Source organism: Rutidosis leptorrhynchoides, chromosome 11 (genome assembly GCF_046630445.1).
Source record: "Rutidosis leptorrhynchoides isolate AG116_Rl617_1_P2 chromosome 11, CSIRO_AGI_Rlap_v1, whole genome shotgun sequence".
In the NCBI taxonomy this organism is placed as follows: Eukaryota; Viridiplantae; Streptophyta; class Magnoliopsida; order Asterales; family Asteraceae; genus Rutidosis; species Rutidosis leptorrhynchoides.
Window position 1 is genome coordinate 97,689,916 of NC_092343.1, and position 14,461 is coordinate 97,704,376.

At 33.8% G+C, this 14,461-nt stretch overlaps 1 protein-coding gene and 1 pseudogene across 1 annotated transcript; both read left to right on the forward strand.

Annotated features, from left to right (window-relative positions):
* The first annotated feature begins 5,119 nt into the window (after positions 1-5,119).
* LOC139874795 (uncharacterized) lies at positions 5,120-5,938 on the forward strand. The gene has a single exon (XM_071862193.1). It carries the CDS (start codon positions 5,120-5,122, stop codon positions 5,936-5,938), a length of 819 nt encoding a protein of 272 aa, XP_071718294.1.
* Positions 5,939-7,348: 1,410 nt separating this feature from the next.
* On the forward strand, positions 7,349-9,184 carry LOC139874796 (limonoid 7-O-acetyltransferse-like; annotated as a pseudogene).
* The last annotated feature ends 5,277 nt before the right edge of the window (positions 9,185-14,461 follow it).

Consider the following 14,461-nt stretch of genomic DNA (forward strand, 5'->3'; position numbering starts at 1 on the left):
TACCAATAATCTAACATCTTGAGATTACTAAACATGCTTTAAGATATTGTGGATCTACTAACCTTCTTTAAGGTGTTGTATTATTATACAATACTTTTAAAGAAAATTGTTTAATCAAGTAATTGATTTCTTCACAATATCTCTTTGAATGTGGATGACAAATCTTATGTATAATTTGTTGTTCAAAAGCATGTCATAAATATACCCAACGAGTCAATATAATAACGATTGATGAGCGGGTCCTAGAGGTTGATTGTTGTTATTCGTCGTGTGTAGTTCGTTTGTTTCGTTCCTTTTTTTTCGTGTAGTATTCAGGAGGCTCGTTTTTAGATAGTTTTTGTTTACATGTTTGCTTTTTAGGTTCGGGCTTTCTTGTTTTTCCCGTCTTTTTGTAATCTTTGTTGAATGCGTTTTTCTTTGGAAAACGACCTCGTATCTATATGAGTATTCGTATTTTTGCCGAAAAAAACGAATGATCATATTAAAATTCGGTTTAGGGTTTGTATTTATTGTGAAACTCAAACCCAAAAAAAATAAATAACATAAATCCGTTCTATAACTTACACACAGGGTCCCCGACTATAAAATAGGAAAGGATCACGATTAGTTGGAGTTTAAATTGATCTACGCGGTCATGTGATCGCGAGCCGCAAGTAACGACAAATAGTCATGCATTAGGAAGTCATGCGCAATTTTCGGTGACGTTTAGGCTTTACAACGCGAAGACTTTGCCATGCAGATATGCATAAGATTAGGAGACTAACATTGCGACTCTGATACGTCTCTTTTTCACTCTCATTTCAAAACACAAATCATTCACATCACTCATTAATCATCAACATAATTGATAGTCCTCCAAGAAGACGACTATATTTTATTACTTAAAACGACACACCATTCTCCGCCTAATAGTATGTGCAATGTGCAATGACCATTCGTGTAGTGAAGGGATGCATATTTAATTAATGTAAATATTATAAATATAAATAAATATATCTATCTAAACAATTATCTAGTCTAGAAAAACTATAACTATTAAAATGGGCAGCTCAGACCGGCTGCAAGTAACATGCAAGAATTAAACAAAGTCATTTGATTACTAAGTTTTTAAATTATGGTGATTTATACACTACTAGAATTAGCTATACATGATCAATTATGCGTTACACTATTCTAATGTACAAACACTTTAAAATATGATTAGTGATAGTATATGAGTGTTTTTTTTTCTCCTTTTCTAAAAGGTAACATATCTATCATTTTTAAACAACTCTTCGACATTGACTTTTTTTAAACTACTCTCTCCATTACGGAGTACAAAACAAGAGTTCACTTTATATTTGTTCTAAATAATTAATTGTCTGATACTAAATTAACTTTTTTAGCAAAAAACAGGAATTAACATTAGAAAAGATCAGAAGATCTTAGCAATGTTGCAATTGTAGCTCATGTGGTAGTGTCATGCCTCTCTTAGCAAAAGGTCAGGAGTTCGACTCTCATGGGATGCAGCATTGCACACAAGGTTGCCCATTTACCCTTAAAATCCACCCAATGGTGCCTTTCGCACATCGCATTGCGAGGGCAGTGGGGGAGGGGGTTTTACCGTCCATGCCCTTCGATTGGGCTGGGTTTCCTCCCGAACAATAGTTGGGGCGGATTATGCAACTACAGGGAGATGTACGGGTGGGCGGTTAAGTCCCCTTGGTGATCGCGTACTGCTGCTAAAAGAATGTTGCAATTGTATCATACCATTAACATTAACTAGTTGGGCGACCTGGCTTTGCGCCGGTTCTTCACCCTTGATTAACATTAATTACATAGATAATCTAATCTTTATCCTTTCCATGAACAATTGAGTTATGTATGATTTCATTCAAGATTATGTGATTTGTGATGTTTAATACTTTTGAATTATAATGTTATGAATCAAGTTGATTGTTGATTAATGCAAGTTCTATACTTTGTTATTGCAAGTTAGATTATTGTGATTTAACAGTGTGTTCTTGATCCAACTTAGTGTTAATTAGATTGGGGATAAAGACACTTTGTCTAGATTGCATAATTTAATCTCAAGATAATAGAATTAATGAACTCAAGAAGTCTTGTCTATGAGATTTGATCAACAATTGATAAACATGATGCTTGTTTGAATGAATGCATGCTAAATTGGGATTGTGAAAGGATAAAGGCTTTAATCTCATTGTTTACATTTCAATATTTTCAATTGCACTTTTGTTTAAGTTTAAATTTAAGTAGTAATCAATCTAAGTAGTTTTATAGCTAAGTTAGTTAATCACAAACAACAAACTCTGGAAATTGCTTGCTTGTTGACCATAACTTCCCGTGGAACGAATCCTGCTTACCCTAGCTAAGTTAGAGTAATTAGGCTATTTTTGATTGACCCTTCGACATCGATCAAATTTTGGCGTATATATATATATATATATATATATATATATATATATATATATATATATATATATATATATATATATATATATATATATATATATATATATATATATATAATAACATTAGAACAGTTATTAAAAAATGAGGTACGTAGATAAATTTATAATAAGAAAAAAAGTTAAACAATAATAAAGTGGAAAATTATGTGATTGATTTAATAATAATAATAATAATAATAATAATAATAATAATAATAATAATAATAATAATAATAATAATAATAAATAGTTAGTAGATAGTAAAATTTTGTAATAATAATAAATAGTTAGTAGATAGTAAAATTTTGTGGGCGATTTATAATGAATGGGAAGTTTAATGGGTAAATTATGAAATGTGAAAAGTTTGAGGTAAGTTTGTAGTAACTATGAAATTAACTTTTATAGAGAATGTGGTTGAGTTATAAGAATTAAAAAGTTTGGGGAAAGTTTGTAAAGGTTCTAAAGTTTCCTATTCACTTGTCCTTTACCATTTAGATATATAGATATAATTTGAGAGATACAAACGACCTTTGTGATTACTATTGACATGGACCATATTACATATCACAAACATGAAACCTATTGCACTAATACAAACAAATGAAACAAACTAATACTGTATCAACACAATAACTACCGATTAAACTACCAAGCTAATGAAACATCCCCACGAAGATCCCTGTCTCTTATAGTCGCCACACCATCGCCGTCCCTGCATCATTGTAATTAAGTCCAAAAACAAGTGAATGCCTGTTGAAACCCAATGGCAAAAATTATCGCTGACCGCAATCAGAGCTTGAAAAGGAATCAATTACCTAACTTCACCCAAAACGAATCCTAAACTCTCCGATTTACAATCATTATTAGTTATCTCAAAATACTAATTTCATAAATAAATTCAGTTAAACTTACTTTGATTATAAGGGTAAAAACTAATATATTTATCTAACTTATCTTAAATTCAACTTAAATTATGGTATTCGTTTCGGTTGCTGTAATACCCTATCCCACATAGATTTGTGTAAGATTGTTTGAGTCCCTTATAATGTAACTTCCATCCTTACCAGACACAACGCGTTTTGGGGCTAAAAGCACAGCAGATCTCATGAGAACTCTGCAATTAAGCGTGCTCGAGCAGGAGTAGTACTAGGATGGGTGACCTCCTGAGAAATCCTCGTGTGGTCACCAAGAAAAAGCCGTGCCCCTACGGGCAAAGCGGACAATATTGTGGTCGCGGTAAGGTGAGATGTTACAGATGGTATCAGAGCACTAGCCTCTCGGGGTGTGACAGGCACTCGGCGTGCATCTCCTGAGGTATAGATCCTGGCTATCAATTTGTTTCGGCCTGACGAGGACGTCATGATTTTAAGTGGGGGAGTTTGTAATACCCCATTCCACATAGATTTGTGTAAGATTGCTTGAGTCCCTTATAAGGTAACTTGCATCCTTACCAGACACAACGCGTTTTGGGGCTACAAGCACAGCAGATCCCATGAGAACTCCGCAATTAATCGTGCTCGAGCGGGAGTAGTACTAGGATGGGTGACCTCCTGGGAAATCCTCGTGTGGTCATCAAGAAAAAGCCGTGCGCCTACGGGCAAAGCAGACAATATTGTGGTCGCGGTAAGGTGGGATGTTACAGTTGCTCTCTTTGCAACAAGTTCATTCAAGTCTCCATAGCGCCCAATCGTTTGTAATGGGCTCTATGTTCGTGTTGTACTTATTTTCTCGTGTTAATGATATGTTGCCTTTCAAAGAAAAAAAATATAAAAGTTCATTGTTTTAATCTTTAGAATGGCACACATTTGTGACGATCCATTTGTTATCAAGTGTATATTTTGATACTTGATCATAAAATGTTTAAATTTTAAAATGTATGTTTAACTGATATTTATCGACATGAGATACACACAAAACTTTTTTATACATATTTACAAGAGATATTGTGATGATAAATAATTATGAACGTAATGATTGACTAAAAAGTTGACTCCCAGCATAATAGTTGGAGATCTGACGTTTTAGCCACTTGTTTAGTTGTATAGAGTTTGATAAATAAAAAAAATAACGTTGACTTAAGGAAATTAAGGAATCAAACATAGCGTGTAAAGTGAGTCCAGTTGCCTCGGCTCCAGTGTGTCGACTTTGTATAATCTTTACTCTTATGATTTAATATTATCATAGATAGATAATACCCGTAATCCCCCGTTCGGACTATTAGGAAAGAAAAACATTTGTAAAAAAATTTACGCGATCTAATTAGGTTATCCCGTGGCGGTTCCACTCGTTTCCTTGGCCTAATGGCCTCTCAAACTAATAAAGTTTGAATCGAAATATCAGGACACTAACCACTACAAAAAGTTTGGTGTGATTTTATCAGAGATACATATGCAATTTAGTAAATAGCATTAAAAAGGAAAAGTGTGTGGTTGGTCCCTGTGGTTTACCTCATATGAAGTCGTCGGTCCCTGAGACATTTTTCCTAAGTGGTTGGTCTCTATGGCTTACAAAATGGGTGTCAGTGGTCCCTGTCAGTTGCAATCATTAGAAAGATCGCTTCACTTCAGTCATGTGCAACGCATCTTAAGGTATTTTTGTCTTTACATCACTTTCTTCTTGTAGATTCTTTTTCTTCAATAAAAACCCAAAATCAAAACCCAAAATTCAAAATGTCTCCCATAACAAAATTACCATCATCATCTTTACAAACAATACGTACGTTTCTGCTTAAGATCGGTTTAGATATTAATGTGTTTTTTGAAAGAAAGCTAGGTGATGGTCGTGATATTTTCTTTTGGGATGATGTGTGGATTGGAGATTTGCGTCTCAAAGATAGGTTTCCACGACTATATAGAATTGAAGCTAACAAAAATGCTTTGGTAAGGGACAGAGTCAAACATGAGGATGGCATTTGGAGCTTTTCGTGGCTTTGGTCGAGAGGTCTCACGGGCAGGCTATTCGGCGAATTAGAAAACTTAATCTTGCTGGTACAGAGTTGTACGAGCATTGAGCAAGGGAATGGGTCTTGGGTGTGCAAGCTGGAGAATAGTGGAGTATATAAGTCGAGAATTATGGCGGCAAAACTGGACGAACTTATCCTTGCTGGTTATGGTTCCACTACTGGTACTTTGCGCAATAAACTAATCCCTCAAAAGGTGGGACTATTTATATGGCGAGTACTTAGGGAACGAATCCCAGCTAGGATAGAACTTGATAAGCGCGGTGTGGATCTTGACTCCGTTTTATGCCCTTTGTGTAGAAACTTTCCGGAATCTGTGGAGCACGCTATGATATCATGCAAATTTGTCATGGAAATTTGGAATGGGATTTATAGATGGTGGGGTCGTAATGTTCCTAATAACGCTAATATTGGTAATATGTTCATGGGAGATGGAGGTAGTGGTTTTTCATGTATCTCTAAAGTGATTTGGCAAGCGGTTGAGTGGGTCACGGCCTCACGGGTACCACATCTGGAAAAACAGAAATAAGAAAGTATTTCGTAATGTTTCGTGGGGTTCTTCGAAGATTATCAATGAAATCCAACTAAAGACGTTCGAGTGGATCAACAATCGGTCGAGTGAAAAACTACTCAATTGGCACCAGTGGCTGATTGATCCTTGTAATATGGACTCGCATCACAGGCTTAATTTCGATCCGGGTTAGGTGTTGTGGTATGAACGAGCATATCGGAGCACACTTGTATGGCTAGCTGATCATGTATGCTTGTATATAATCGATATGTGTTTTTTCTTTATGGCCTGTACAGTTTTGTGGGCATGGCCTGTGTAGTCTTGTGTAAATAGGATGTAATGTATATTGTGTGATGATTCTTTGTGAATGGTTGGGTGACCTGCAACTCATATGTCATCCCTTCCATTCCCCTCTTGTATTGTTTCCTCCTTTTATTTATATTATATATTATATATACTATGGTTGCTTTTTTAAAAAAAAAAAATTTAAACAGAAGGATATACTCACTTATTTGAATGGGAAATGAAGGCATTTTCATAACCCAGATTTTGGCATATTTAAACCTAATTCCGGCACATTCAAACCCAGATTCCGGCTAAATGCATTCAAACCCAAACTCCGACGCATTCAATTCAATAAACTAACAACCTGTGAAATCATAATTGTGGATACTTTTGAAAAAAATCATAAATTCGTAACTTGAATCGAAGTGGTTGACTCCAGATTTTGCATACGTTTTGACAAACCTGCAAACCTTCAAAATCGTAACTGGCTTGAGAAGTTAATAGTTTGATAAATCTGCAGGAGACGAACAAGAGACGACCAAGTGCAAGATCGAGAGCAGGAGCCCTAACCAAATGAATTTGTGTCTTTTTTAGGTGAGAAAATGTCACATATCCAACATATAATTTGGGCTGTTGTTATTTTTGATTTTGATTTTCAAAAGGGATTATAATTTGGGGTGTTGTTATTTTCGATTTTGATTTCCAAATTAACGAACGTTACTGACAGGGACCACTCATACGCATTGTTTAAACCACAAGGACCAACCACCTTGAAAAATTTTTAGGGACCAATAACTTCATATAATGTAAATCACAGAAATCAACCGTACAATTTATAAAAATAAATAAATATACTACACAACAAGTTGTTAATTTGGAAAAAAAAATATGTATTAAAATTCCCACCTTACATCTCTTTTATTATTTTTAGTCGTTTTTAGTCAAACTAATTTGATAAATCAAAGTTTGAAAGTTGGAAGTTGATATAAAATGAATCCATCTTAATGCCTTAATTGCCTATGGTAAAGGAATAGAAACTCTCAAATTCATCATTAGAATCAGATCATGAGTAGGTTTGAAAAGGACACTGTCTTCACCCGACTATCTATCCTTAACTCACATTTATCGCACACAACAGACGTGATGTCGGTGCCAAAATTAGCTGCTGAATGTTCATCCAGGTTCACTCAAAACTTCTATTTTCTATATGCATGATCCTCCTTTTGTGACAGAAAACATATATATATTGTGTGCATGAACTTTATATCAAGTATATTATGACTATTTCATGTACTATTAATCATGAATGATTATAACTTCGCGTAGGTCGGTGCAGGGAGAAAAGGATGAATCCAATTTTGAAGCAGTTGATCTTCAGATAATATCAAGCGATTTCGTAAAACCAGCTTGTCCAACTCCACATTATTTAAGAACTTACAAATTTTCGATTATTGATCAATACATGGTTAATGTATACACCCCTTCCATCCTATTTTTTTCGAATACTAACAACACTTGTGTTACCAATGTTTTAAATGTAAGATCACAACGTTTGAAGGAGTTGTTATCCGAGCTTTTAACAAGCTATTATCCTTTTTCCGGTGAAATAAGAGACAACTTGCACATTGAGTGCAATGATAATGGGGTTGTTTTTCGTTGAGGCTCGAGTTAATCAAACTCTTGAAGAATTTCTTCGTATACCTGATGATCGAAAATTGAGAGAGTTGATTCCCAAACACCCGAATTCCTCATTTGACAATTATATTGCCAGCGTTCAGGTGAGTTTTACTTAGTGGTGAACTTATTACTTGTTAGCGTGTGGGGTCACTATTCAAATTATATATTACACCACTAAATTTACTGCTAAGGATCCAATATGTTTTTATACTTAATGATTATTTGAAAGTAAAGAACCACAAAATATAATTAATTGACTTAAGAACTCCATTGAATTTTGATAATAGATTCGCCACTGGTTATACTTATACTCTAAATTTTTAGATCAAGTAACGGTAACAATTTGAATGTGGTACTTACATGTTTTTTGTTTATATATCAAAGGTGAACATTTTCAATTGTGGTGGGATTGGCCTATGTACAAGCTTAACACATAAGATCTTCAATGGCCAATCGTATTTCACATTCTTGAAATCATGGGCTGCAGCCACTAGAGGTTTTCGAGAGAAAATTTCTCCGAGTTTTATAGCTTCCGAGATGTTTCCTAGTAATCCATCATTAAAAAATTGGTTCCGTAACAGTTTAATGAATGCCAAATCAACTTCAACGAAGCGATTTGTGGTCGATTCCAAGGCTTTAGCTTTCCTTAAGAACCATCCTGTTTCATCTAACAACAAACTGTCGTCGAAGGTTGCAACTCGCAATGAGGTCATTACAGCCTTGGTTTGGAAGGCTGCATCCAAGGCCGCATCCATGGTCAAACCGTTTGGTCAACATACACCTCATGCTTTATCGTCGTTTGTGAATATTCGGACTAAGGTCTCACCGCCTTTACCTATCGAGTCAATTGGAAATTTAAACATGAAAGCCATTGGGATCTGTTATCCTAACCAAAAACCAGACCTGTCGACCCTTATGGGCGAACTTAGACACTCTTTAGCCCAAATAAGTTCTGATTACGTCGAGTCTTTAAAAGGTGAAAAGGGGCACGAGGCGTTGAATGATAGCTTGATTGCGGTTGACATTCGGTTGACTGCGATGGGCGAAGGAGATTGTATTTTTTCCACTAGCATGATGAATAGTGGAATTTATAATATAGATTTTGGTTTAGGGATGCCTATAATATGGTTTTATCATATGAATCCAGGTAGCCCCGGTGTTGTGTCTTTGAATGATGTGTTAAAAGGTGATGGTGTCGAAGCAGTTGTAACCTTGACTCGCAAAGAAATGGAGATTTTCGAGTGTGATCCTGATATTTTGCTCTACTCAACTCTCAACCCCAGTCCTTATCAGTTTATTTAACATAGTTCAGGCGGAGTTCAGTTATTTTTATGTAATGTTAAGCCATTTGGTATTGAATAAATAGGTTAAATTGCACAGTTTGATAAAAGGATTTTGGATGATTAAGCGTTAAATGATAGATAACCTGAATGTTCAAAGGTTCTGAGCGAAGTTAAATTGAATGACAGAAACTTGTTTGATAAACATTTTTAGTAAAAATGTGAATGATGTAAAATTGCCTTGTAACCTTTGAATTAACAAATAAAAACATTATGTTGTTTACTAAGTGTATGTAATTTAAGAAGAAATTACGTTAAATTTTGGTGCTTAATGACTCCGCATTCAGCGCTGAACCATTCAATCAAAAGGTAATCAAACGCACCTTTAATCCCTTAGTCCATGTTGTATGTCAATGTTACTTCTAATATCCTGTTCAAAATTTTTGTTTCGCATGACATTATCACGTGCACTAACTTGTGAGTATGTGAGTGTATATTTGTCTATTCACAACCCCAAAGAATCATACACAGATTCACAAAGTCAATGAACTTGTAATAAATTATAGTGAAGAAGAAACGAAGAAACTTATTGGAGATTAATCAAGCCATTGTATTAATTATTAAGTTGATTTAAAAGCTCAAACTTTTGTAACTCAAAGGACTACAAGTTTCATTTCTATTGCGAGGTCCACGTTCCCTCCCTTCCCCGGAAAAGCTTTGTCCTTGGATCTGGTTTGGATCGTTTTTGCCATAATTTATAGCGGCGATTGTGAAATAGTGTGAAAGTGACCAGAGTATATCAAAGGATTGTGAGTTCGCCGGAAAGTAGATGGCATCTGAAAATTTGGTTTGAGATTGGAGTGCTTCTTTTCAAAAATAAATTTAATGAATTGTTGATTTGATGCTTACACGACGTTGAATTCATTTTCAGATAACTTCATGTCGGTAAATTTAATGTTACGATATCGTACGGGGTGCACACCAAAAGATGGTTTAATTATAAGGTTGGGTGTTCCCTCATCCTTCAAACTAACTTTTATGAGTGAGTTTTACACTTTGCTTACGACTTGGTATGAGTCTAGTATGAGATACGTTTATAACAAATGGTTTCGAGTCTCAACACCTCAGAGTAGTGAGCTATGGAGTCGAAAAGAGGGTGTCAACTATGACGTGGGCGCTTGAAGGGTGCAGTGTTACGATCCCACAATCGAATGTGGTGTACTCCAAAAAATGGTTTATAATCCTTTAAGCTTGCTTTTGAGAGCAAGTTCTATACTTGAGCTTATAGTTTGGTATGAGCCTAATATGAGATGGGTTCATAACAACTAATTGCTTCATTTCTAATGCAATCTAAGTTAGTAAAATTGATTTGTTTCTTACAAATATTGAGTTGGTGAATTTAGTAAAAATATTGAGTTGGTGAATTTAGTAAAATTAGTTTACTGAAATTTAGTAAAACTTAATTGTTGGTTTTTAGTAAGAATATTATATGTAAATTATGTTTTATAATTTGGGTAGATGACGAAGATAAAGATCTTAAAGATTGGGAGATAATAAGTCTAAATGTCAGTGAAAAGATGAAAATACCCTTGTATACGATATATCTGACACATTACTAACACAAATTATTAATGTCTGTTAAACACATGGACTAGTCGTGCATGATTTGTCAGACCACGGGACTGTAAGTGCAAGAAAAAAAAAAGTTTAGGGAGAGTTTACAAATGACATGAACCATCCGTGTAATTATCAAAAAATTGGCGATTAGATAAGTCATTTCCAAGCTCATACTACAAGGCCATTTATAGAGTTGACGTTAGAAAATAATAATGTAATTTGAGGATTAGTTAACTCATTTTTTCAGGCTCATCTAGTAAGATCGATTGATAAGTCATTTTTCCAGGTTCATCCAGTAAGATCATTTATGGAGTTGACTAAAAAATAATACTTGTAATATAATTTAATTTGATAATTAAATAAGTCATCATCGATTCTCTTTCTTAAAGATGCCATTGCACAGCTACAAATGGAAAATAAATTTCTTAGTAATAATTTATTTATAAAAGACGAAAATACCATTTAATTAATATAATAATGATGTGAATATAATAATGATGTGAATAGTAATCCTAAAGTTTATATATATATATATATATATATATATATATATATATATATATATATATATAAACTTTATAACTACCTTTAGTGGCCTCGTTCAATATATTCAAATTGAAAGAACCAATAAAAGAGAGATGTGTTGTAGAAGATATAGGAGAGAAAGAGGTTGAAGAGGTGTGATGTATTTAATGTATATGTGTGTTTTTGTAACTTACATTATGCACATATATATAGTACAAATTCTACTATCCATATTTGACTAATTACCATCCATATTTAACTACTAAATTTACAACACTCCCCCTTGGATGGTAATTTTTTTAAAGAGCAATTAATACTGCCTCGTTAAAAACCTTGCTAAAGAAAACCCAGTAGGATAAAACTTTAGCTAAGGGAAAAAGAGTGCAGCATAGAGTTGACTCCCCCTCAAGTAGACAACGCTGAGTCGTCACATCTTTTGAACTTGCCTCATGCCAATATTGTGAACGTATGTTTTGAAAACAGCGATTGACAGTGCTTTGGTATAAAGATCAGCAGAGTTGTTGATTGAACGTATCTCATTTTAATCTGGTTGTCTTTTACGAGATCTTGAGTATATGAGAAGAATCTGAGGTTTTCATCTGAAACTGTATCATCTAAATCTTTTATGTACAAGTTTGACCCATGTGATTTGTCTACAGTCTCCTTCATGGTTTGCTCAAACTGTTGTTTCAATTCCTATTCCCTTTCAGTCTTTTTCTGATAAGCAATCCAAATTGTCGAGACTTATATTTCCGAAAAGAGTTTTACACAACGTTTGACCGTCTAGTTTGACCGATGATATCACGAACTATACAATATATGATAATTATACGTTTGTGTATATAAATGTATATATACATATTTAACATGATTAATAAATGTTTTAATATCTCATTTTGTATTAATAACAACAAGTTATATGTGTATTTTGAAACTACTAACTTAAGTTTTCAAAACGATAACTATACGTAACGTTATTTGACATAAATACTTAAGACATATAATGTTTATACATATATTGTATAAGTAATGTATTTAATCACTTTTAAAGACTTAAATACATAAAACCATATAAGTGTATTCACAAAAGATAGCTATATTTGAATCCTCATTCCATTTTTCACAAAATTTCTATACGTATACCTAGAGTATTTGTACTCGTATCATACCAAGCTCCTATACGTATTTACTAATAGTAAATACACATCAAAATCACCACCTAACCAGCCATTATTCATGCCATGAGGGCTAGGTAATTGAACTTGGAAGCAATTAGGACTAGATACATAAAATTATCACTTGAAATTTTGTCCATATACACCATGTTACACGTTTTTTTTGGTGTATATATACATGCTCATTTTGATCCATTTTTACTACCATTTTCTTATCAAAAACACACACTCTTTCTTACTCTCTAAACTCCATAAACATCCAGCAAGAAACCTTGAAGATCTAGCTTCAAAAACCATACTAAAACACCATAAGAAAACCATACAAAAACACTTCAAGAAAACCCTCCAAGAACACCAACTTACTTCCAATCTTTCATCCACTTCTATCACCCTTTTGATTCTAGCTTCTTACTCCTCTTTTACAGCAAACTTATCCAAGGAACTTGAGGTAGAATCTATGTTCATAACCTTATTCGATTCATATATATATAGCTATCTTATTTTGTGGTACAAAAGTTTAACAACAAGAACATAGTTTGAATGTTTTCAAACTTGTTTGCAAACTAAATAGATCCTTCTAACTTAACTTTTAAAATACTTCAAGACATGTAACATAACTTATTTATATGTTAATTTAACAAGGTAAAACTTGGTTTTTCAAAGTATAAGTATTTTTGGAAAAATGGTCATTAAATGATTTTGTTGTAACAAAAATGTTTAACTTCATATGTTTCACTAAACTTTCATCTATGCCGTATGATTTTGAATACAAACCAAGGTATTTACAGTTCATAGTCTTATAGAAGAACTCGATCCAAGAAGATGGCAATTTGAATCAACGAAAACGGACTTGTAACGAAGAAACTATGACCGAAACAAAATTGGCTATCCTAGACATTTTCAACTTCGGGATTCATTGGAAAAATTTACATAAAATCACATACTTCTAAGATAACATGATATTTTATATATATGTACTCATAATTCAATTTCATATGGTTCAGGATCACCCGTAAGCAACACGAGAAGATTAATCATAAGATCCCATGTCTGTACGCAATACGTCATTTGACAACACCGGTACTTTATGTACGCAATACGTCATTTGACAACACCGGTACCGTGGGTCAAGATTAATCTCTACCAATACATATACGATGGGGTTTTATTTATTTCGTTGGGGGTTTTGTTTATTGCGGGTATATTAAACATCTAAAAATGAACCATTAAAATTGAATTACTAACATCGGAATGCTAACTACGGACTAAGGAAATATTCAAAATATTAAAAGTATAACAAGTATATATATATATAACGTTTGTTTTAAAATGAAAACATATTGATATATTATATATGGATAGGTTCGTGATATCAACCGGAAGACCGAGTCAAAATATATATATCATCAAGACAAGAGTGAGTATATAGTCCCACTTTTAAACTCTAAATATTTCGGGATGAGAATACATGTATTTTATGTTTTACGATATGGACACAAGTAACTGAAAAATATGTTCTACGTTGAGTTGTACCACTGGCATACTTCCCTGTAGCTTGGTAACTAATATTTACAGCGGTATTGTAAACGCGAATCCTGTTGATAGATCTATCGGGCCTGACAACCCCAATCGGACTGGACGACCAGTATTCAACGGTTGCACAGTACTTCGTTTTGTGACTACACTTGGTACGGTGTAGTAAGATTTCATATTAAAGGGAATATGCGACGTGAAAATGTTAAGTATGGTTACCAAGTGCTCAACCACTTAGAATACTTTTATTAAACTGTTTATATACGAAATCTTGTGGTCTATATATATATTGCTGCCGGCATTAAACCTATATCTCACCAACTTTATGTTGACCTTTTTAAAACATGTCTATTCTCAGGTGATTTCTAAAGCTTCCGCTGCATCATGTTGGATCTAACCAGGATCTTGCGTACGCATGTTTGTGTCAAAAATAAAACTGCATATCCGAG